The sequence below is a fragment of the Tamandua tetradactyla genome, chromosome 10 (assembly GCF_023851605.1).
Source record: "Tamandua tetradactyla isolate mTamTet1 chromosome 10, mTamTet1.pri, whole genome shotgun sequence".
NCBI classification, from domain to species: domain Eukaryota; kingdom Metazoa; phylum Chordata; class Mammalia; order Pilosa; family Myrmecophagidae; genus Tamandua; species Tamandua tetradactyla.
The window spans coordinates 56,216,716-56,242,777 of NC_135336.1; the positions used below are offsets into that span (position 1 = coordinate 56,216,716).

The window sequence follows — 26,062 nt, forward strand, 5'->3', positions numbered from 1 at the left end:
AGAACAGAGGAAAAAACAATTATGTGGTATTATTATTGAATATGTAGAGTATATACAGGACCATGCTGTTTTTTTTTTAACACTGTAAGTATAATTGCAATGCTTCATATTTAACTTAAATTGTTTAAAATATTTTCCCTTTTCATCATTATTTGCATAAATATATAATGGATGAATGCAAGCTATAATTCTTTTTAACCTCTGTATTCTACGATAAATATCAAATCAAATTATAAAGATGCAATGTGCACGAGTAAAAAAAATTAAATAACATGAAAAAAACATGAAGTATAATGAAAAGGATTGTTGTGGACTTGAAAGTTCTCCAAAAATAAAAGTTTGTTGAAGTTATGAAGTAAAAAAAGCTGAATATAATATGCAGAGTTGATATTTGAAAATTGATCCTTTCACATTACCGTTATGATGTGTTTCACCAAGAGGCTCAAGTTTTGGAAGTCTAGTGACTTTGGGGGTTCCCCAGCCAACTAAAGAAAAAGAAAAACATTTTAAAACACCATTAACCACTCCGGTCTATTGAGAGGATCCCTCCCTCGACAGGAAGTGTATATAACATTAGATGTCCTTTCAAAAAAAAGGAATGACACAGTCTTGAATAGCCTTAAACCCACTTTAAATGGCTTCTACTTAGGAGGTGGGAATATATGTTAGAAATATAACTGAAGATTTCACATATCTTTGTTTCAAACGTTAACTTTCAGAATGAAAGATCCAATTTTTTTTTTTAAGCTCACATTGGCCATCAATCAAACTTATTGAGCTTGAACACATTCTAGGATGTACTTGGGATAACGTTTTCTTACTAGTATTTACTTTTCAAAAAACTTTTATAAAATATTTTTTCTGATTTAAAAAAAGCATTATACTTATGCTGATATATCTTGACAGAGTAGATAGAGCAAAGAATTCTTCTAAGACAACTTTTTCAAAAACTTCACAAGGTAAAGTATACTAAATAAAAACTATGAAATTCTTTTTTCTCCTCCCCTGCTTAAATCCTTATTTCTAAATTCTATAACAGTATCAATTTAACTCACCAGGAGGAGGAGGTGGGGGTGGTGTGGGACTCTTAGGTGCAGAGTCATCTGTATTAACTGGTTCTACTCGGTGACTCCTTTTTATTCTTAGTTTCTTAGTTTTCTTTTTACTGTTATCTACAAGGAAATAATCATGGAACTTTATCCTTTGGGGAAAGTAAACTTCTATATTACAATAAAAAACAAAGAATAAAACTAGAATATTGATATAATTATTACAATGGAAACCTATCTTCGTCCAACTTTGGAGACTGTTATCAATAACCAAATGAGAATCTGCTTTTACTAAAAATAATTCTTAAATGATTGCTAATTGAATGAGAATAATGGATATGAAACAAACAGCAAAAATCTTATATTTTAAAGTGCAAAAGCATAGAAAAAAATTCTCACATTTGCAAAACAACTTATATTTGTATTCTATTGTCATATTAAGGATATAGGATTGCCTAATTGCAGAGGTTTCATAAAATTAAGAATGGGCTGATAAAGGAAAAAAAGTGTTGACTTCTCAGTGGATATACAGAATGTCTCTAGGTAACTTAGCATGTCAAAAATAATCCTTTAAAAATGTGAAAATAAAGCCTCAGTCAAACCTAAAACACATTACCCATTAAAATAATCTCCATACAAGGTATGGCTCAATGTTAATATATGTAACCAAAATGGTATTAGTAGACTTTACAAAATTGAATTTGTACTTTTTTTTTTATAAATAACATTTACCGATTCTTAAGTATGTATGGTCACCTTAAGGGCATTTAAAATCTGTTAAAACATAAGTTTAACAGTGTAAACCAGACAGCATAGTAGCAAATGACCAAATTTAGAACAAAAGTCCTACATTTTAAAAAACATAACAGACAACATCTGTGAAATATACAAAGCAATGAGAAATACAAACATATTTAGAAACATATTCTTTTCCCAAATAAATTAGTGTTATTTGAGGCTTTCTACTACAAACAGAAATAACAGAATCATTTTACAATTAAAGCTATAAACATAGCTGAGACATGGAAATAGAAACACCAGAACCATATGGTACTTTAGGATGGTCTCTAACTCAGGGTCAATGAAGAGCACAGAATGTGAAGCAGATGATTTTGATGGGATTTCAGCCCAACCACAGAAGAGTCCTGTGATTGTAAGCAAGTTACTTAGCCACTCCAAGTCTCTAGCTTCTTCATCTACATAATGAGGTTAATATACCCTAAAATTGCTAAGTTAAATAATATAATGCTGTGCTAAATAATACATCTGAAAATGCTTTAAAATATAAACTGCCAATTATTATCACATAATTGACTGCATTATATATTAGATCTTCCTATATTATATTTTCAAATTATTTACCAAATTACTTTGCTTGTCAAAAATGTATAAGTGTAAAAAAAAAAGTATAAATGTAAGAAAAAGTACTTTCATGCAATTGAGAATCCACTGTAATAAGTTAACCTTCTGCTGACATAGCTATATGGTATGAATATGGCTGCCGAGATTCCCAACTGACTAAAAGTATAACTTTCTGACAGATAAAGAATATTCATGTTTGATAGTCTGCACCTCTGGGATTGAGATCCTATTTTCCTATGATACTATAAAAACTTTCATATAAAATGGAATCATAATCACTAGGAATGACAAGGAAACAATTACTGGGCATCTTCCTCGTATCAGGCACTTGTAGTACAAACATTGTAGGGTTATTTTATATAAGTAATCCTATAAGCTATGTGAATAAAGATGATATTTACCACCACATTATGGGTAAGGAACCTAAGAGTGAAAAAGATTGTATAACTTAACTTGTATGTGGTAGATGGGAGAGTTAGGATTCTATACAAGGTTGTCTGATTCCAAAATAGTGCAGGCTATTTGTCTATGATAACAAAAAGATATGAACATCCTTTTAATTCATGCAGCTTAGAAAAAGATAAACAATGGAAGTTTTCTAATGATATTAGAATAAGAGGAAAAATGGCTATTTGACAAGACTTTCAAAACTGTTCAACTGATCAACTGATCGTGCTTGAATCCTATAAATAGTCAGTAAAGGAAATGACATTGCTATGAGACCAAAAAAAAAAAAAAAGAAAAGAAAAAGCCCTAAAGATTAAATATATTAATATACTTCCAAGGATTCCTGATGCTTTGCTCCAAATTTCTGAAAATGGAATTTTCTACTGAAATCCTCTTAAGTTACAAATGACCATGTTTTAATGTAGCATGAATTAAAAACAAAAGAATAAACTGGTTAATGGATAACTAAAGACCATAGGATAATCATGATCAATACTGCATTTGATGACAAAAAAAAGAAAAAAAATCATAGTATGTTTTTTATGAAAATAATCATTGTAAATGAAACACAGTATAAATAATTTGTATATACAATTTTAAATAGATTTATTACCTGATTCTGATGATTGTTGGTCTGTCTCATTTTCATTCTCCAACTGCTGTGTTAATGCCTCCTCATAATTTTCTACCATTCCAGACTCATTTTTTTGGCTACTATCACTGATATGGCTCTGTGTCTCTATTTGCTCATGATCCATTTTATGTTTCAGAGGGCAGCCATCGCTGTCTTTCTCCATCTTCTGCCTTGTTTTCTCTTTTTCAAGTTTTTTTTCATTCTAACAAAAATGAAATATATTATCTTTAAAATAACTGATGTAGCTAAAATAAATTTTAAGGGAGAAATAAAATAATCCAAGAGCATTCTTTTAACTTCAGAATCACCAATGTATTTCTATTAAAACTTGTTGAATATATCACTAAAACATTCTACTTGTCAAAATTCAGAAAATACAGAAAGCATAAAAAAAAGAAAACAAATATTAACAATGTTGATACATTAGTAAGAGGTGCTTTCTCTGCCTTTCCCAGTCCCCTACAGACATACACCACCCAAAACAAATGTAATTCTATTTTTGTTTCTCTGTCTACATATACATATTAATGTATTTGTTTTTTAAATTAAAAATAATTGAAGTTTTTATTTATAAGTATGTATTTCTTTCCATTTCAATTAATATATGAAGTGCTTAGAACAGTGCCTGACACACAGTAGATGCAACAAAAGGGTTAATTACTGTTTTTTTCATTAACTATAATATCATTTTGAAAGGCTATATCATAATTTATTTGACCAATTCCTTCTCAATGGACAAGGAATTTATTTCCAATTTTTCACTATTTAAAAGAAGTGCAATTACGCCATTATTTCTATGGAATCTATTCCTAACAATGGAATTACTGAATCATTGGGATACAGATTTACAAGCTTCCCTTCAGAAAGAATGGATCAATTTACACCCCAGCCAAAGGGTTGAGTGTGGTTTCCCCATGTCTTTTTCAACCTGCATAACATTAATAATCTTTTAAATTTCTACGGAATTTTTATTAAATATTTGAAATATCTTCGTGCTGTTTTAGATTTCATTTAATTTTATTTGATTTTTAAATTACTAGTAAGGGTGGACTACGATTAAATATGCTTACTGCAATCTTTATTTCTTCTTTAGGGAACTGTGGTAACTGTAAGCCTATTTTTTCTATTGGGTTCTTATTATTCACGTAAGAATTTGTAAGGACTGTATCCTATATGTCTCAAATATTTTTCCTTAATTTTCTTTTAACTTCGTAGAACAGCTCTTTTAAAATAGAATATAAGATCTATCCTTTTTCCATTTTATGATTTGTGGCTTGATTGTCCAGCTTTGAAAGTTTTTCCTCCTCTAAGCCTATATAAATATTTAATATTATCTATTAGTATTTTTAAGGCTTCTTTTAAAAAAAATACATTTACATCTTTAATACTTCTGGAATTTAATTTGGTTATAGTGTTCAGTAATTTTACTTTCTTCCAAATGTTGGTTCAGTTGTTCCAATATCTTTTTCTCTTTTTTATGTTACCTTTATCTTTATCTACTTATACACAATTATCTTATTTCTAATTATTCTAGTGAGCTACTTATAATCTGCAACAAGACTATACTGTTTTAATTATCTGTGGTAAAAAATGAAAGGAATATTAGGTGCTTCTCAAAAAATTACAAAAAATTTAAACAGTTTCAATGAAAAAAAATTATGCATGGTAAAAAGGTAATTTTAGGTAATAGTTTTAACTGCTTTACTGATCAATGTTCTTAAAATTATTATTATTTCAAAACATAGTAACTGGGCAGATCACACTGGCTCAGCAGGCAGGAATGCTTGCCTGTGATGCCAGAGGACCCGGGTTCGATTCCCAGTACCTGCCCATGTTAAAAAAAAAAAAAAAACATAGTAACTGTACTTTCCCCATGTCATTTATTAATTTAGGAACTTTCCATATGTGTTAGCAATACTGTTCACTTCTCCATATAGCAAAAAAACAAATTTGAGAGAAGTACTAGGGTCTTCTAAGTAATTTACACTCATGGCACTATAAAATAATTGGTCATTACTTACAAGGTCAGCTTTATTACATACATAGAGTAATTAATCCTTCAAGATTAAAAGTAAAACTTGATTTCCCTCTTCTTTTTAAAAGAATATAAATAAAACCCAGCAAATATAATATTTGATATGATAGAGACAAAACAATTGCTTATGTTATTAATATCACTTTACTGTACTTAGACACATACTTAAAGTAACTGTAATTGGGTTAATAAAATATTCAACAAAATAAACTACCTAGTATCTGAGCAACTTAAGATTGAATATTTCATATTACCAATTATTTTTCAAAATAAAGCAATACCCAAACCATACAACCTTCCTCTTACCTTCTTACCTCCCTTCTTAGCAGCAGTCCCAAGGAAGAAACAATCATTCACTTTTTCAGTTGAGCACCTGTGTGTAAGGAGGCAGTGAAGGGGAATAGAAATGGAAAACATGCAGACAGGACCAGCAAGCCAGTCTCCACATTAAGCTCCAAGTGGCTGCTGTGGGCAATTAAAGGAGGCCCAATACACTAACTCCAAACACCAATCGAAACTGAAAACAAAGACCTGGATGCATAGACACAGACATATACACACATGCACGCCCCTGAAGTCCATTACCTTATTCATAATTAAAATCTACAAATTAATTTTGGTAAAGACAATTAAAATTTTTACTACAGAAAATTACTATTGAATTGACTACAGATTTCAACCATCTTGAGAATCCTGGAAAAAAGTTAGGTAATTATTTATGTACTCTAATGCACTATTAGCACCTAAATATTACTGCAAAGGGATAGTAATATAGGAATAAGGATATATTATTATTATATGAACTAAATAACAAAAAAGAGATTTATCAGAATAGTAACTGCCACTTTCAATCTTCATTTTCATTCTCATTTAATTCAGAAATCATCTTTCTCTTTTTACACCAGAATAAAAAAGTAAACTTGAAGAGGAAGAAAAAGCAATAAATCCTCAGCCCATCTCTCTCATTGAATTTCTTTCAGAAATAATCTATTGCTAGTGAAACAATACCTTCTATCTCCCTGCCTCCTCTTTCCAACTCCCTAACTACTCTCTCAACTTACAATTCTATAATTTAAGATATAAAAATTACACTTGCCACCAACATACCTCCATGATCACAGATGCTATAGGCTGGAAAGGATTAACAATAATTGGTTCTGGGACCAATTCAGCCAGACCACTGGTTCCATTCAGTTCAGCCTGTTCTCGCTCTCTTTGTTCTCTATAGTTGCAAGAAAAAAATTGGAATTCCATATGAGAAAGTTCTGACCTAAGTTTAAGAAAACTTTCAATAGATTTAGGCTTATTAATTTGGTGTTTTAAACATCTATACATGGCAATTAATTCCTAAGAGCATTTGAGAAATTCTTGCAGATAATAGGACCCCATCCCCATATAAACATAATCATTTGAATTTTAAAGAAAGAAAATCTGACAAAAATGGCATTCCCTATGACTGACTTAATGTCATCAATGTCTATTAATTATTTTTTCACACGCCAAGGACCTTCTTTAATTCATGAATTACCCTCCAAAATAAATGCTGTCCTCTTCATTGATATTAACAGAGATAAATAAATTCTCATTAACTCCTTTCTTAAGGATATCTTCTCTTATAAAGCACAATGTGAAGAATATTTATTTATTAGAAATATATGACAAATTATAATGTAAAACAATACATTTTATGATCACATTTGAAACTAGATAACTTGCATAATAGAGACTATAAAATAACTTATCTAATATCATTAGCTTAAATAAGTATTAGTTACCACTGAAATGTTTAGTACCTCTGGATTTACAGTTAATATGTTGCCCTATATGTGAAGGATAAGTTAATAAAACAAACAAAGAGAGAAAAGTAAGTATAGTAGATCTAGAACTACTAGATCTACAATATGAATGTTTATTACTATAACACTTTTTTGTGTTCTATGATGGAAATATATATCCTTTCATTCTGAACCTAGGAGGCCAAGAGTTGGAGCTCTATAATCTACTACAGGGCATGTGTCTGGATTTTTGAGCCTCAGCCTTCCTACAAATGTGGATAGTACATACCCCTACAGGGATGTTACAAGGGACAGATAAAGTAATATAATAGAAGCACTATGTAAATGAACATACTACAGGATAGTCACTGTTATTAATGCTATTCATGTTTTAACAAGCAATTTCAGGTGTCTAGTATCAACACATCTTTTCCACATACAAGTATAGCATGTTTTACTTTTTCAAAAACGCAAAAGGGCGGGCCACAGTGGCTCAGCAGGCAGAGTTCTCGCCTGCCATGCTGCAGACCTGGGTTCGATTCCCAGTGCCTGCCCATGCAAAAAAAAGAGAGAAAAAAAACTAGAAATTAATAACTGAACCAATTAAATTGGATTTAAGAAAGTAAAAAGATTTTTTATCATTCCTCTCTAAATGCCGATTTGCTTATTTTGAAATATATTTATATGAATGTATATATTTTATTAGACAAAGTTTAAGCTGACAGAAAGTGCCAATTTCTTTTAATTATGGAAGCTTTGCTCAACAGGAGAGTGCTCAACAGGAGAGACCTCAGACCAGCATAGCTAAGGAGGAAGGAAGAAAGGGAGGGGACTAGATATAGGAAAAACTTGCTACATTACAATACAGAATATTCAGGAAAAGATAAAAACTTAAAAAAAAAGAGTAACATCAGATTTCTTATTTAGCCAAGTCTGAATTTGAGTTTGGCTTGGTTTTTGTTGTTTGTTTTCTTAGACAATAGACAAAAAGCAAGAGTGTTCAGAAAAGCATGACCCACATTTCATTTTTATAAATATATGAAAAGCATACTTACATGAATAATTGGTTTTACTGAGCTTTACCATCATGAAAATATACACTAGGATAGAAAACCAAAAATTCTTACCCGGTATCTTATTTTGCAAAACCACTTATCACCATTCTTTCTTGGGGGTATTAAGAGAGACCTAGTCAATGACCCACTCATATATGGAGTGCTTGAGTATGGAGAGTTATCTCTACAAATATTCCTTTCCTTAAGTCCTATTTCTGAGTTAAAGGAAAGATCACCAGCAATCAGAAGATCCCCTTAACAGTGTAAGGGAGCACTAAAGAGATATTAACAAGGGTACAGGGTTCTTGTTTAACAGGCTGCAACTATGTTAAACCACATGGAAGATGAATGGTACTTTGATAAGTGGAAGGCAACTTTGCATCTTACAAGAATTCACTTAAAGATCCTTTTCATTTCTCCCCCCATTACATAATCTGGCAGTGAAAGAAAAATCCTGGGATTAAATGTTAAATTGAACTTCTTTTAAAATATTAGTATATCCTTGTGGCACTGAGATTATTAAAAATGATTCTATGGTAGAATTTATGTAATCATTATTTTTTTACAAATTCAGAATTTGGTAGTTTTAGCTTAAGTGTTTCATTTCAGGCAACCTATATTTAAAAATATGAGATAGTATAACTTAGTCTAGTTTCTGACAAAACTAGTGCTAAAGATCAGATTTTCTCTGAGGTGATCCTCTAACAGCTCACCAACTATTTTTTTCTGAGGGTAAAGCGAGACTTTTCAACACTGTCACTATGGATATATTGGGCCCAATAGTGCTTTGTTGTGAAGGGCTGTCCTGCGCATAATAGATGTTTAGGAGCATCCATGACTTCTATCCACTAAGTGCCAGTGACAGCTCCCCTCCCTAGCAAGGACAACCAAAAAAATGTGTCCTGATATTGACAAAAGTTCCCTGGGGACCAAATTACCCTGTGGATTGAGAACCGCTGCACTAAAAGTACCATAAGAAATAAGAGAGATAATTTTAAAACTTGGGGCAATAAACAATACATAAGGAGTAAATTTAACTATATAAAACACATATGAGAAATGTTTCACCCAAATGTATACAGAGAAAAATCCATAGGAAGAATAGATACATTTATCTTGTGTCTTCCTACATACAGAGAGAAAACTGAACAGACAAAACTAATAATGTTTTCATAAAATGGTGGCTTGTGTTGACTCTTCAAATGCATTATGATACAGATTTAATTTACTCACCTTTCTTCTCGTAGTTTTCGCACTCGTTCAGCCCTTTCTCGCTTTTCTTGCTCTTCAAGAGCCCGTTGTTCGGTTGTGTCTTTTTGGATGCGTTCATTTAAGGCATCAAAGTCTTTTGCAATGATGTGTAGTAGCCAGTAAAGGCCTTTTTTAATAGACTTGTCAATTTTTTTTCCATACCCCAAGACTGCTGAACAGGGTTCCTGAAACATAATAATTGATTTGACTTAAACATCATAACTAAAAGTTTTCCACAGAAATCTATTCATAAAGCATTAAGAATAATACTGGCAACTCAAACATTAATCTATTTAAATTAATGATATGAAAGTACTTGTTTATTTAACTTACAAAATTCACCTTTGCAATGATCACTAACATTAGTACATTAGAGCTGAAATATTCTGTGGATAATATCTGTAAGCTACAGAAAGTATCTGTAAGCTTCTATATGCAAGAAGTCTATAGCATCATTTATTATTTCAAACGAGATCATCAGAACACAAAGTTGAACTACCAGGAAAAAAATGCATCCACTTATAAAAATGAATATGAGGAAGGTTTAATTCCTTATACCAGGAAGTTTACAGCAATAAATATGTATTAAGACTGATAGCCTAATGATCATTGTATGGAAACAAAATAAATGATTAAATCTACTCTGATCATCTTCCTTAAGGTTATATGATAAATCTCCTGAGATGATTTTTTTCAAAACTCATGATAATCTTTTCATTTGTTTAAATTTTGTATTTATACCTTCTCCCATTTTACAAAATTTATAGCATGACATACTGGTATAATTAAGAGGTACTGTCAGCAGTATCTTAAAACCTTATACACAAAGCAAATCTTAAAATCTCTGTAATCTTGAAGAATAGTTTATGGAAGTCAGTAAGTATGAAATAGAAAATATTCCAGTATATCAACAGAACACTGACAGTGTGATTCAGGTAAGTGTCTACCACCATTCATCATAAAAAAATTGTACTGAACATATTTCAAAGGACAGAAAAAAACTTACTATTTGACAAAGGCACTTGTGTTCATTGACCAATTTTTCTAGAGACAGACATTCAATCACATCAGCTTCTCCTAAAGCCCCTTCCTTGTCTTGCTTATTTGCCAATCTAGAAAGACAAGTGAAGTAGGTTTTATGACATAGATAATCAGATGCCACTTAAAAATATTTTGATAATATTCTTCCATTCAAAGTTTTAACCTTACTGATTACACTGGTTTTAGAAGATATTTTAGTAGTTATTTCATGATTTCCATTTGTTTATTATTGTGAAAATGAATTTTGTAAGAACAAGACTATAAAGGAAAATTATCAAGAAAATGTTAGTACTGAATAGGGAAACAAAAACAACTACAAAGAGAAAAATACAGTGAATTATTTTCCACAGCCCCCAGTCTAACAATTCCAACTTTCATATTGCATCTTTATCATCTTAAAATACACTGCATCATGTTGTAAGTGTCCAAATCTTTCATATGTTCATTCTGAGTTTGTAATATCTGAGCTCATCTACATTTCCAACATGTGTGTATATGTGCAAATAAATGTGCAATTTACTGGACAAGGGAGACATTTATATCTAATTTACATGTCATTTATAGCATTGGACATAAAAAATATGACACTCAATTAGGAACAAATTAGGAAACAACAAAATTTAAAATCCAAATAAGCTTCTAAGAGAAATAAGAATTACAATAAAATAAAGTGAATTTGCCTATTACATGGCAAAGGTAAAAAAGTTTAATGAATTACAGCATTGGTTAGGATTTAACAGACTCTAAGAAAGGATAGAGCTTTTAAAAATGCATAAAATAAGTCTAACAGACTCCTATCATCAACTTCAAAAACTATCAACATTGAGTTATTCTTGTTCATCTACACATCTTCCACTTTTTTCCAATTGGGTGACATATCTTTTCACCTGAAAACTAAAAAATTAAAATATATATGTATATATATATATTATCACAATATTGCTATCACAACTAACAAAATTAATAATACATTCTTAATATTACTCAATTCATTCATATTCCCCAGTATCTTTTTACAAGTAATAATCTTTAAATCAGGTCCAAACCAGATGAAGAAACTGCAGTTTATCTCTCAAGTCTTTTTTAATAGCTACCTCCCACCACCACCACCTCTTTTCTTCTATGACATTTATTTGTAGAAAATAAGTCATTTTCCTACGGAATTTCTCACATTTGAGATTCTGCTGATATCTTCCTCATGAGGGATTTACATACATAGCCTGCATTTCCTACACCTCATAGATGTAGAGGTTGGATGAGTTCCAGGTTGAATTCTTATGGCAAGTATATTTCATACGTGATGCTAACATTTTAGGAAGTATATATCAGGTTGCTTCACTTTTAGTGACATTAATATTGCTGAGTGGGTTCAGTCAGACTGATCCATCCAAAATAAAGTTCCCTATCAACCTTTCACCTAATGATTTTAGCAGCTATTGTTTGCCTTTGCTTAGTTCCATTATTCTACTAGAGTTTATAAAACAGTGACTTTTAAAGTTTAGTTCTATATGCCTTCTGCATTTATGAGCAGGATTTTTGCTAAAAAACAAACAAAAACCCTTTCATCAACTACTTGGTAACCATTAAATAAAATTCATAGAGAAAAGTTAAGGGTTTGAAACTTCCCTTCAGTTCCTAATTGAGAAAATGAATTTGTCTTCAGGCAATCTCCAAAGGTGATTAAGTTATTTCGTTTTTCTTTTGCTTTCTCCAAGGGCATCATTATAACTCATGGACATTAAAATATATTTGGTACGTTTCAAGCAATAGCAGTTGCTGTTCTTTTTGAGACTCCATGTTTCTCATCTTTTGACAGTGGCAGTCTCTTTCAGATGAGCTCCTGTGTCCTTTTGGTCCAATTCCAATAAATAACTTCTCTGCTTTTTTGTAAAAACAATTTCCCAGACCAGGAATTATCCATTTTTTTAAGAGGCCCTAGTTCCTTTCAGCGGTAAATGGCATTTTACAAGCCACAATAGGTGGACTATAAATATTCAGTTATTGACAATATTGTTATTTCTAGACCCTTTCAGTGGACAAAGCTAGAAAATATGTAGGTTTTTGTAAAAATAAATAAATACATCATGAGCTCATATTGATTGTTCTATTTCAAATCCAATATTACCAAGTTTTTGTTTAGCTTCTTAGATTTTATTTATATCTCTTCTTCTTTTATGTTGGAAACTATGGTTTGCAATGACATAACTATTTGCTTTATCTACAATATATTTAAGTAAGAGTTTCAATATAATAATAGCAATATTGTTACTGAAAGTAAGACTACTAAATGCACGTTGAGATCTTTGAAGTTATTTTTGTCTCTAGGATATATTTCACTAAAGATACAGTCAAAATACTGAGTTTAAAAATTACTTGAAATAATATTTCTCTGGGTGGTTATGCCACCAGCTGTGTTCAATTGTTTCAGGCTGCTTTCTTCAGAAACACTTTCTTTTTAAATAAAGATTTAATTTTTAAAACATTTATATGGCTCCAAATTGAAAACTATAAAAACAAGGTGCTTTTGGAGAGAATATTCTTCCATCTTTGTCCCTTTCCCCCCCTCTATTTTCCTCTATTCTCCTAAAGGTAACCATTTTCATTAGTTTATGGTTTATCTTTTCATTATTTACTTTTGAAACTATAAATAACTATACGGAGGAAACGATATTTTAAAGATCACAATATGGACACTAAGTATATCTACTGCTATTGACTTGTCATTCTTCCTCAAAAGCTAGATACTATATACTCTTCTGCACTATAACATTTTTTTAAGTAAACATTAACTCCTGAAATTGTTCTATAGCAGTATAAAGAAATCATCTTGATTACTTTTTATAGTTGCATAATGATATACCATTGGATATTCAATTGTATGGATATACCATTGTTTATTCAACCAGCAGTATACTGAATGACTTTTGGGTTGTTTCCAGTCTTTGGTTTTTACAAAAAGTGCTGTGAAGAATAGGTGCATGAGAAGTCACTTCTTATTTTGGAAACAGATTCCAAGAAGTGAAACGACTAAGTAAAAGAACAAATGCAAACATTTTTTAGGTATATATTATAGCAATATTTGTATTCCCTCCCTCCCCTACCAAAATCATAACAACTCAGAAATAAAAAAAGGAAGGTAAGGAATTTTATAGAATAAGAGAAGTTTCATTTGTTTTTTCCTATAAATATTTATCCTCTGGCAAATATAAATTTTGAATTGTTAGATTATTATAGTAAAGAAATTGTTTAACATATATTGTTGCATAACTTCAGTTCCTCTATACAGAAAACTATGGAAGAAAGTCACTTGAAATTAAAATAGCAGATACAGTAAAATGAAAAGTGAGGTGAAAGGCTTTAAGCTACAAACTCTTTTTTTGACTGTTCTAGTTATGAAATTTTATGATTTTATGAGCTAAGCTCTATGAGACTTCCTAAAATAGAACGGAATTCAATCATTTTCATGTTAATAAAAAAAAAGGCCTACACATCAAGATTCTTTTCATTCCTATTTATTCCAAATTCTACATCTTTGCAAGTTTTGATACCTAAAGAAAATAAAAAAGTAACCTTGTTTAAACACAAAGTCATTTTTTGTGAGGAATGTTTTTCTATATAATGTATAACTACGATTACAGAGTTGTGCCAAGTACTCCATGTAGGCAGTTTAACAAGGACTTCCTGTTACCGACTAGCTCCAATGAAAATGATCTTTAAGCTAAAGAATGGGCGTCTAACAGGCAGAACCGGATTCTCCAAGTGTGAAGTAAGCAATTTATCCTTATACAGTATTAACAGCAAAAGAACTTTATCTCCAACTTATTTGACCTCATTATTTGGTTTTCAGTAAAACTAACTGTATGAAATCATACAGAAATTAGCCTGTGAACTATAGGATGGAGATTTAAATAATTCGATCAAACCATTACATGAGATAATACTCAGATTTTCTCTCCAAAGCAGGACTCCAACATCGCACGTGGAAAATCAACAAAAGGAACAAGACAGAAAGGTAAATAAATCTTTTTTGCACTTTTAAATATCAGACACCCATAGACTGAAATCTGATTATACTGTGACATTTAAAAACAGCTCAAAAGATCATGAAAGTTACTTCTTTTGCTCAGATTTGGACCAGGCTATAGGCAGCTGATTTGTTCCTATATGCTACTGATTTACAGAAAGGGATTTGGGTACTGGATTTACAGCCCTTAGAAATATATCACTATAAACAAAAATCAACTTCAGAGGAAAGGACTTTTTTTTTTAAAGTCTTTTACCAAACAACTTCTCACTTTGGAAACACTAGAAAGCCAGGTCATATAAAAACAAACAAATTCTTTTATAAACAGACTGTAAATTAAACATACTGTGCTTGCCTGAAAGAACACCTTTACATTTAACCCTCAAAAGTTTATGCTTAACCTTTATAGTTAAGCTAATTTTCTACAAGGTCTTAATTTCCTCAATGTGGTTTCCCAGAATTTTTAAAATTAATTTGAAGAATTTAGAAAATAATCTTAATTGTAAAAAGACCACTGTAAAATATCACAGTACCCAGTTACTTTTTATTGTTTGTTAGCGTATTGAAAGTACTCAAATTATACAATATAAATATTATATTTGATTTGATAATTTGAAAAATTTAATATATTTAGATAGGTCTGATATTTTCAAAATTAAACAATATTTAGACACTTAGTCTGAGCCTATTTTATTATTTGACATTTGTTTAAAGTTATCATATAATTATCACCAGGTTAGGATTCAATAAGCAACATATTTGAAATTAAAATAATAGTGACTGAATAAGTGCTTTAAAGTTGGACTTGAAAGTTAGTCATTTAATACTTAGGATTAATAACATTTTACCTTCATGGCTACACAGTTCTAAATTTAACACAGAGGCCATTCTGTGTATATACAGTTTACTTGAATGAGATAAGTGGGAGTTCAAAATTAAACAAGAGTTTATTATTTAAGCAAAAATAAACTTACCATTTTACAATTATTTATAGTAAATAAATAGCATTTAAAGATGTTACAAAAAAGTCAGATAATTTAAATTATCAGAGAAAGAAGATTTGCAATTTACAATAATTTTGTTAGTCTGTTTATAGAAACCACTCTTCTGCCCTCATTTAAGTGACCAGAGAGTAATATTCCAGTATTTTCAGCTTCTTTCACCTTGAACTAGGGAAATTTGCAAGTTATCTTCATACACAAAAGCAAAAGAGTATTTGATGTTGGATAAAAACTAGTTATATTTCTTGAACTATGCTACTAAATAGAATAGCTCTAGAAAGGAATGTATTACTTAAAATATATATATATATATATACACATATTTTGTATAAATAGATATATATACATTTCTCTTAAAGCCCTCTGTAATTTTTATTCCTGTTCCTGTCCTTGGAAATGTTTCCTATCTATAATAGGGTGGGGAAAGTTTTATTTGAGTCACACCGTTTTTTTTCCTATCTCTCAGAACAAATTGTCAAAATTTATTACCATATGTATAAATTAGTGTTCTAATTTCCTGTTTTCAAACAGCATATTTAAGCTCAAAGATATATTAAGTTATTGCTAGGAGAATTCTATATAGCAATGCAGTAAGATAAACATGCTGAAAGACGATTCATATTTGGTTAGAACACTTCCAACATTAAGAAAATAAATTTAAGGTACAGAAAAGATTGTGTAAAATGATGGTCTACTCAATTTTATCTAACCTAGGCAATTAAATTATTTCACAACTATAAGATTAGTATTTTTCTATCTTTATGAACTCTGTCTCTTCTAATCTTAAATTCTAATAAGTTTAATGTCTCATTTTATCTAATTTCAATTTGTGAAGACATAAGATAAGGCAATAAAATTGGAAATAGTTATACATGAAATGATAAGCATGCAACTACCAGAAAATACAATTTATATACAGCATGCAGATGCATCTAAGTACCTAGTCAGTCAATTTCAGCACAGAAAAATTATCTTAATTCTATAATGATAATAAACTATGACTTTTAGTTCAAATGTACAGATACAAAAATTCTTTCCTCCTGCTCCAAACACACAGAAATTTTTGATACAATCTTAACCTTAAGGAAAAAAAAAAAGACAAAATTTAAAATACTCATTAAATTTGAAAGTAAGAGAGAAAAATTTCCAGGTGCCAAAAATGAAGAAGGAATATACTCATAATAGTCGAAGCGCATAATAGAAATTGAAGTTAACTCCATGGGCCTACTGAAAGCAAATATTACACCTTAGAAGCTGGGGTTAGTTTGTGCCTAAACAGGAAACTAAAATTGGATTTCCTAGATGTAGTCCTGTACTAGGAAAAATAGAGCATATTCTTCATACACAGAGAGGAAATTCTCAGTTGGCTTAAACAAGATTCTCAGTTAGCTTACTCAGGATTTTATAACCTATACTACCCCTCCAGACTATAAAAAATTGCTAGAGAAAAATCAAGCCCATATTTATATCACTCAGGCTACAGTGGGTAAACTCCAAGGGGCCCAAGTTATGATAACCACAAAAATAGACTCAGAATATTTCCCAACAAGAGGAACAGCAAACACAACAAACAACGGAATTTATATTTATACCTGAGAAACCAGAAATAGCTGAAAAATGTGAAGGATCTCTAGCATAAATATATTTAAATGTTCAAAAAAAATACATAAAGACATAGGCTCCATAAACCAAGATGAACACAAAATAAACTTTATAGTTGACATCATTCTCTATAATATAAATGCCATGGTATAAGGCACAAAAAAGGAAATCTGGCTCCATGTCTTTTGTTTAATATCAATCATTTATATGGATATAAAGATAAAAGAGAACATCAGACTTTCTGTACATTTAATTGGTTGTTATAGTACTGAAATCCGTCCCAATTAAAATCAGCTTGTTTTCATTTTAATAAAGGACATAAGAAATAACAGCATGCTCACATATCTATTTTCTTTGTTTCTTTCTATTTTGATTATATCATACCTACCTGTATAGCAAAAAAAGCCAAGAAATAAATTCCTACAAAACATCCTAACATAGATTAATAGTGTTTTATACTGATCTGCTTTCAGATACCCAAAGTTGGCAGTCTATCTATACTACCCTCTTATATTTCTCTTTGGCTAATCTTTCTTTTCACAATTTTTCCAGATTTAATATCATAGCTTACCATTTTTTTCCCCCATGGACATTAAAGAACCACTAGCCTTGCAAAGTTCTACTCCTAAGGTGAAAAATGATTCCTTGGAAGTAAGGTGAAATACAAAGAATGGAAAGCTGAGAAAAATCTCTTCCTGGCTTAGAAATCTCTAGTTCGCATAAATTAAGTCAACTAACCTTTTTTTTTTTTTTAACTTTTTAAGTACCACAACAAATCAGTAATAAAACAAAGGACTATAAGCTATTTGAATTAAATATTTAAAATAAACAGCAGAAAAGCTTAAGTACATACAGGCCTCAAAATGTTTTCAACCAGCATTTCAAATAGTCAGCAATACTGTTATTTACCAAAAGTTTCTGAGTAAACTTTAAATCTAAAAAGGAGCTTTTCTATAAAAAACTGATTTCAAGGTCTTATCCCTTGTGATCTGGCTTGTTTTCCAACTACTTCATTGACCTAATTACTTCTTCTCGGAACTCACCCTAGCTCATCTCTCTGTACCATCCGACAGCATTGAAAAAGGCTCCATAGCAAAGTTAAGAACGAATCCTCCATTCCAAACTCTGTGAATTTGAATTCCAGTTCTACCACTGACATTTTGGTTCAGTTACTAAACTGTAGGTCTTAATTTCATCATCTGTAAAATAGGGACCAGGGTAATACTTAATTCAAAGTTCTTAGAAGAACATGCAATATACTTAGAACTGCGCCTGGCGGATAATAAGATCTCATGTAAATATGAGATATAGAGAGCTCAATATGAGAATTATCAAGGAGCTGGGAATACTGGAAAAAATAAAATCCTTGCCCTTATGAAGCAAGAGGAGAATGCAAGCAATTAATAAGATACATAAGTAATATATACATACATATATATATATATATATATATATATATATATATATAATATATTAAACAGTGAAAACAACAAAGGAAAAAAAAGCTGGGAGGGTCAGAGTTGAGAGGGTGGCTGCAGTTTTAGATAGGGTGACCAGGGAAAGCCTTACTGAGAAGGTGATATTTGAGCAAGACATAAGGAAATTGGGGGACAAGTCATGCACTATATGGGGAAGAGTACTTCAGGCAGCAAGTGGTAAAGCCCTGAGGTAGGATCATGCTGGATTTGTTTGAAGAACAGCAAAGAAGACAGTGTGGCTGAAGCAGAGAGAGACAGTAGTTGTAGGAGGTGGTGTCAGGGAGGTAAAAATGGGGTAGGGAAGGGTAGGACATTGTAGGCCTTAATAAAAACTGGCTTGTCTTTTGATATAAAATAGTACTGGAGGATTTCAATAACAGGAATGACATGATCTGACTTATATCTTAACTCTGTCTTCTGTATTAAGACCAAAGAAGAAAGGGGTGTGTGCTAGTTTGAAAGGATGTATGGGCCCTAGAAAAGCCACGTTTTAATCTAAAACCCATTTTGTAAAGGCAGAATAATCCCTATTCAATACTGTATGTTTGAAACTGTAATCAGATCGTCTCCCTGGAGATGTGATTTAATCAAGAGTGGTTGTTAAACTGGATTAAGTGAAGACATGTCTCCACCCATTTGGGTGGGTCTTGATAAGTTTCTGACGTCCTATAAAAGAGGAAACATTTTGGAGAATAGAGGAGATTCAAAGAGAGCAGAGAATGCTGCAGCACCATGAAGTAGGGAGTCCATCAGCCCACGCTTTGGAGATGAAGAAGGAAGAGGCCTCCCGGGGAGCTTCAGGAAACAGGAAGTCAGGAGCAGAAACTAGTAGATGACGCCATTTTCGCCATGTGCCCTTCCAGCCAAGAGAGAAACTGTGACTGTGTTCGCCATGTGCCTTCTTACTAGAGAAACCCTGAACTTCACTGACCTTCTTGAACCAAGGTATCTTTCCCTGGATGCCCTTGATTGGACATTTTTATAGACTTGTTTTAATTGGGACATTTTCTCGGCCTTAGAACTGTAAACTAGCAACTCATTAAATTCCCCTTTTTAAAAAGCCATTCCATTTCTGGTAAACTGCATTCTGGCAGCTAGCAAACTAGAACAGGGTGCAAGGGAGGAATCAAGGACAGTACTTAGACGTACACTGGCAAAAAATCAGGAGAGGTGGCTGGATTGAGATATACTTTGAAAGAGGGGTAACAAGATATATTAGTGTGAATATGAAGTATGAGAAGAAAAAAGAAGAATCAAGAAGGATTCCTAAGTTTTAAGTGAAAACAGAGATGCCATTTACCGAGATGGAGCAGTCTGGGGTGGGAGGAAGACGGGGAATTTAGTTATAGACACTGACAATTCGAGTGGAGCTGTCAAGTAGTCAATGTGGTATTATGAGAGCAGTCTAGGTTGGAGATGTAAATTTGAGTCATCAGCAAATAGACAGCATTTAATGTGATGAGACTGAATGACATTATTAGAGAAATAATGATAAATAAAAAAAAGAACTTAACCTGGAAAAATTCTAATATTCAGAAGTGGAGGAGATGAGGATAAATCAGCATAGGACACAATGAAGGAAGAGTCAAAAGGGTGAGTAAAGCCAGGAAAAGCACCTGAAAGTATTTCAAGAAGAAACAATTAACTGTGTTAAATGCTGCTCATGCATTTAAATGTCACCAAGTCCAGTTGCTTTTAACTCCAAAATATATCCTGAATGGTTCCTGTTTCTTTCACCTCTATTGTTATTATCCAACTCTCTCCTGTGAACCACTTCCCCCACCCCAGGGAACTACTCTCTATACGCAAGCAACAAGAGTGAGTTTTTAAAATTATAAATCATTGAACCTTAATGTAAACTATGAACTATAGTTAATAGTATCATAATATTGTTCCATCAATTTTAACAAAGGTAGCACACTAACACTTGATTTGTTTTTTTTAGTATGGGCAGGCTCCAGGAATCGAACCCAGGTCTCCAGAATGGTAGGCAAGAATTCTGCCACTAAGCCACCACTCAACTGCCCCAAAGCTTGAATTCTGAAATGAAAAAAATATATATGTATATAAATTATGTCAATGATAGGCTACCTAACCTTCAGTTGTCTTTCACTGTATCGAGAATAAAATCTTAACTCCTTACTTTGGCTCACAAGGGCTTTTAAACAGATCCCTGCCTACCTTTTGACCTCATTCCTCCTATGTTACTCTTCTCAACAATTTCTATCATTTTCGTATTTGTTTCATTCTTAAAACACATTAGCCTTATTATCTTTGTACCCCATCTCCAATACCCAGAACGTTCCCTTGGCTCTCCATCCAGCTGACTTTTTTTTCTTTTTTTTTTTTTTTAACTCCTTTGTCATTCTCTAGGTTTTTCCAAAGTGATTCTTCAGCTGACTTTTTAACATTTAGTTCTCACAGCCCAAATATCTCCTTAAAGAGATCTTATCCAACTCATCTATCAAGATAAATCAATTATATTCTTTATCTGTTACTTGTATATTGGCCCTCTCCCCCTCTCAGACCATAAATTCCTCAAGGGCAGGCATTATTGGATATATACTGTAGCATTTTAAAACTTTTCAGACAGTAGGCCTCAATAAATATTTGACTAAATATTGATACTTTCATAATACCAAAGGAATATCACGAGGTTCATTGTTTTAACTTTTTACCCATCATTTCTACAACATCCTCAACTGGATCATAATTCAAGAACATATTGAACAGCTTCAGTGGTGGCAAGCTTATTATCTCATGAGATAGTTTACTCCATCTTGGGAAAAGTCTAAGCTGTTGCCTGACTTTTCAGTTCCACTCATTTAGAAAGTTTTCTTGATATTAAACCAAACCTCTCCTGTAATTTCTAGCTATTGCCCTTTGGAGTTAAGTTAAATTAAGTCTCGTCCATCTTGTATAGACAGTCCTTCACATTTTAGAAGATAATTGTATATATTCATTACGTCTCCCTTTTACAGGACAAATATTTCCATTTCTTTCAATGATCCTCTATATAGTATAGTTTTCTATTTATTTCTTTCCATGCTAACCTTGAAATTCCTAATTTATCAACTTTTGCCTTAAAATATTATACTCAGAACATTATTAACACAGTCCTCCCCATTTGCTCTGAGCATTAGAGTCAATGGAACAAATATCATTCTTAGTTTTTCTAGACATCATCACACTGTTATTCATGGAAATACAATGAACAGCCCTGATAGTTCTGATAACTACAATATCTGGTACTTTTCATAGGCACTGTTGTGAAACCAAGGTTCCCTCATTTTGTAGATGCAGAAGGTATTTTCTCAACAACAGAGTGCAGCAGTTTACATATATCTTTGTTAAACATATTTTTATTACTTTTACTACATTGTTCCATGCTGTTTTAATCTTTTCCATCCCAACTATGTAATTTGATATATTGGAGATCCTTCCAAACTTTGTGCCAACCACAAATTTAGTAAGTATTTCTTCTATGACAACATGCAAATCACTGATAAAATATTTGCATAAACATATCAAACACTGAGTCTCATAATATGACATTAGAAGACCTATTTTTTTTCTAAATTGATAGTGATACTATGTGTGGTTCAACAAGCTGTTTGTAACCCCTGAACTGCTTCTTATTTGCAGAAATATCATAAAAGACACTATTACATGCCTTCTGAAAATCAACATACTCTGTAAAAATAAAGTGATTTGCTAAAAAAAGATTTCTTCTTATTCACTTAATTATATAAATCAATTTGGCCCTGTAGATAACTACCAACAAAGGAAGTAATAAATGTCAGTATTATATCGGTAGTCCCAAACAAGATTTTATATATATCACATATTTGTAAAAATATTACAAACTCTGTTCTAAGTAAATCTAGATTTTTGCCTAGGAATGCTAAGAATGAGAAATTAACATAAATCAAGAACATGTTTCATATACATGTAATGACTAACAAAACAAAGCTATGTCAACTACTGTGTTAAGTAATTCTGAGGCCTTGGAAATTTTAAGATAAAGTCAACATTATCTATATCACATAAAGCTTTCAAATGGAATCTTCCCTGTGACTATACTAGACATAAGTGAAGTGCGCATATTTAGTAAAATTAGTTTATTTTTAACATCACATAGACCAAATTAACTGGGAATGTATTTCTAGTAATAAGGGCAAATTCAGACTTAAATATTAAATCTAAAAATTGAAAATGTGGTAAAAACTACCCTACATAAGAAAAATCTATCATCTGACAGTATCATGATACTGAAGAAACTATTTTTGGGCATTTTTATTTCCATCACTGCTTTCTCAGCTACTTTACCCACTAAATGGAATTCATAGCAGCTCTGCATTAAGCAACGTCATTTACAAATTATTGTACATGACTATTACATTCCATATCAATGATCTCCAAGAGAAATTCTTACTGATTTTCCTACTTTTTAAAATCTCTTTTCAGAAACCTAGGAGAGCAACAAGCATAGCTATGTGAAGCCATCTGCTACTGAAGGAAAATACCAAACTTCTCTTTTTGCAACACAGTCACTTTTGCTTCTTAGAAGGAATGGGAAGATGAAAGACCGACTTCAAGAACTAAAACAGCGAACAAAGGAAATTGAACTCTCTAGATACAAGCATGTGTCAAACACAGAGGGAGAGGTACAAGGGGAGTTTGTGCAGCAAGCTGTTATTTATGAAAGAGAACCTGTAACTGTGAGACACCTACATGAGATTCAAAAACTACAAGAGAGTATAAACAATTTGACAGCTGATGTTCAAAAATTTGGGCAGCAACAGAAAAGTCTAGTGGCTTCAATGAGAAGGTTTAGTCTACTTAAGAGAGAGTCCAGCATTACAAAAGAGATAAAAATCCAAGCAGAACATATTAACAGAAGTTTGGATAATTTAATAAAAGAAGTTAAAAAGTCAGAGACTGAAAATGGACCATCATCAGTGATCACAAGGATTCTTAAATCTCAACATGCTGTAATGTTCCGCCATTTTCAGCAAACTATGTTTATATACAATGACACAATAGCAGCAAAGCAAGAGAAGTGCAAGACATTTATTATCCGTCAGTTTGAAGTTGCTGGAAAAGAAGTGTCTGAAGAAGAAGTAAATGATATGCTGCATCAAGGAAAATGGGAAGTTTTCAATGAATGCTTACTTACAGAAATCAATATCACTAAAGCACAACTCTCAGAGATAGAACAGAGACACAAGGAACTTGTTAATTTGGAGAACCAAGTAAAGGATTTAAGAGACATTTTCATACAGGTGTCTCTTTTAGTGGAGGAGCAAGGAGAAAGCATCAACAATATTGAAATGGTAGTGAACAGTACAAAAGAGTATGTTATCACTACTAAAGAGAAATTTGGACTAGCTATAAAATACAAAAAAAGAAATCCTTGCAGAGTATTGTGTTGTTGGTGCTGTCCATGTTGTAGTTCATGATAAAGAAGCTACTTTAGAAACATTTTCAGCTTTAGGATGAGAGGGTGTCCCATATTTCAACATTTTATATTGTTTTTCCTCATTTCATGGATCTATCAAATACCTTTAGTCATTAGTAAGTCATAATTTTCCCTTTTAGACCTTCCCCACAAGAATGACAGAAACTTCTGAAGCCAATGATGTAAGACAAGTCTTTGTAAACCTATCACATTCCCAAATCATGTTAAAAATAGAGAAGTGGTTTAAATAAATGTCAAACGTGTTTTCTGGTCTCTTTTAAATTTAGATACTCATAAACTCAGTTAAACTTAGAACAGTATGATTACCTTTAAATGTACAATTAACTATTGAAAATGAGGTGAATGATCTCAAGATTTGGTTAAGGTATCAAGATAATTATTCATTTTTGTAACTTCCAATGCTTTACTAAGGGACATGTTCAATTAGTGATGACTACTTAGGCAATCCTTCTGGCTCATTTGGAAATATTTTAGCGGTTAAAATGACATGAAACAAGATCTCAAAGGTGCTATACTAAAGCCAAATCAGACAAGAGTTTGTATAAAATCTTTTATGTGGTGAACAAATTTTGGAAAAATCCACCTACGTATTTGATGAAGTATCTAGTTGGTAAACCTGGGAACTAAAGTTAACTTAAAACCTAGCATGATGGGTTAAGGCACTGCTTTCCTGAACTTGGGTTCATTCACAAACTGAATTACAACAGACCAGGAGATTTTGTAGATAAAGTCAAAGTACAGGTAATTGTATATTGGAAGGTTTCTCCAGCCCTTCATTGTGAAGCCAGACACTATACCATGGTCTAGAGGTAAAAGATTGAGCTATACAGGGATCAAGTTTAGGGACCCACATTTTAGTGGAGAAAGCAGATTAATAAAAATATTAGATAATATTAAATCTACATAGAGATTTGAAATAGAGACCATCAGGGTGGCTTCTTAATATTGGGAAGTTAAAGAAAGACTTTGAAAGGTAATATTGAAGTAAAAATCTGAATGATGAGAACAGAGAAGGATATACACTACATATAGGAAATAAATAATACAAAGATGCTGAGGAGAGTATGAGGTTAATCCGTTCAAAGAAAAATTGCCAGTACTGCTAGTGTATAATGGGAAAAAAAGGAAGCATAGTAAAGATAAGGTTAAGAAAGGTTAGCAGGACCTAGATTTAAGACTTCATAAGCCATAGAAAGAATTCTGAGGTTTATTGCAAGCAAAATCAATGCAAGGTCCTCAGACTGTTTTAAACCTGTAGATAACATTATATAATTTACACTTCAGAAAATTTATTCTATATATTATATGGAGAGTAGATTAGAATGGATTTTAGGGAGGTAAGTGGAAAGCAAACATACAGGTTAAGGAAAACAATTAGAGAGCTATTGCAATAGTTCTGGCAAGAGATAATGGAGCATTTTGAGTGAAATAAGGACAATAAATAAGGACATAAACAAAAGGAGACTATGATCTCACTGAAATGAAGTAATTTAGAACAAGCAAATTCAAAGAATCAGAAACTAGAATACAGGGGTTGGGATGGGAGTAGAGAATGGGGCATTAATGCTTAAATTGACAAGAGTTTCTATTTGGGGTTATGAAAAAGTTTTGGGAATGGAAGGTATGACAGTAGCACAACATTGTGAAGGTAATTAAGAGCACTGAATTATATATTTGAATGTGGTACAAAGGGAATACCTCAGGTTGTATATCTGTTACTAAAATAAAAATAAAAACAAAACAAAATAAGACCATAGGACTGTACAACAGTACATCATCTCTAAGAAGAGAGATGATGGAGGCCTGGACTAGGATGTTGGTATGGT

At 31.8% G+C, this 26,062-nt stretch overlaps 2 protein-coding genes across 12 annotated transcripts in view; one reads left to right on the forward strand and one right to left on the reverse strand.

Annotated features, from left to right (window-relative positions):
- Positions 1-26,062, reverse strand: part of ARL13B (ARF like GTPase 13B) — an 87,862-nt gene that overhangs the window by 4,864 nt on the left and 56,936 nt on the right. For 6 of the 7 annotated variants that reach the window (XM_077118659.1, XM_077118655.1, XM_077118658.1 and 3 more), the window contains 6 exons: positions 10,615-10,720; positions 9,591-9,793; positions 6,635-6,749; positions 3,472-3,694; positions 1,056-1,172; positions 417-485 (listed from right to left, as the gene is read on the reverse strand). In XM_077118659.1, the coding sequence (XP_076974774.1) occupies positions 417-485; positions 1,056-1,172; positions 3,472-3,694; positions 6,635-6,749; positions 9,591-9,793; positions 10,615-10,720 (833 nt within the window). Of the gene's footprint in view, positions 1-416; positions 486-1,055; positions 1,173-1,486; positions 2,938-3,471; positions 3,695-6,634; positions 6,750-9,590; positions 9,794-10,614; positions 10,721-26,062 lie in introns of those variants that run through there. The other variant, XM_077118657.1, reaches the window with a different exon arrangement.
- Positions 14,348-26,062, forward strand: part of STX19 (syntaxin 19) — a 40,859-nt gene continuing 29,144 nt past the window's right edge. Inside the window, exons 1-4 of one of the 5 annotated variants that reach the window (XM_077118663.1) lie at positions 14,348-14,415; positions 14,613-14,661; positions 20,700-20,740; positions 23,222-24,499. In XM_077118663.1, coding sequence (XP_076974778.1) covers positions 23,335-24,216 — 882 coding nt within the window. In that variant the 5' untranslated portion in view covers positions 14,348-14,415; positions 14,613-14,661; positions 20,700-20,740; positions 23,222-23,334 and the 3' untranslated portion in view covers positions 24,217-24,499. The other 4 variants (XM_077118665.1, XM_077118662.1, XM_077118664.1 and 1 more) reach the window with 4 other exon arrangements.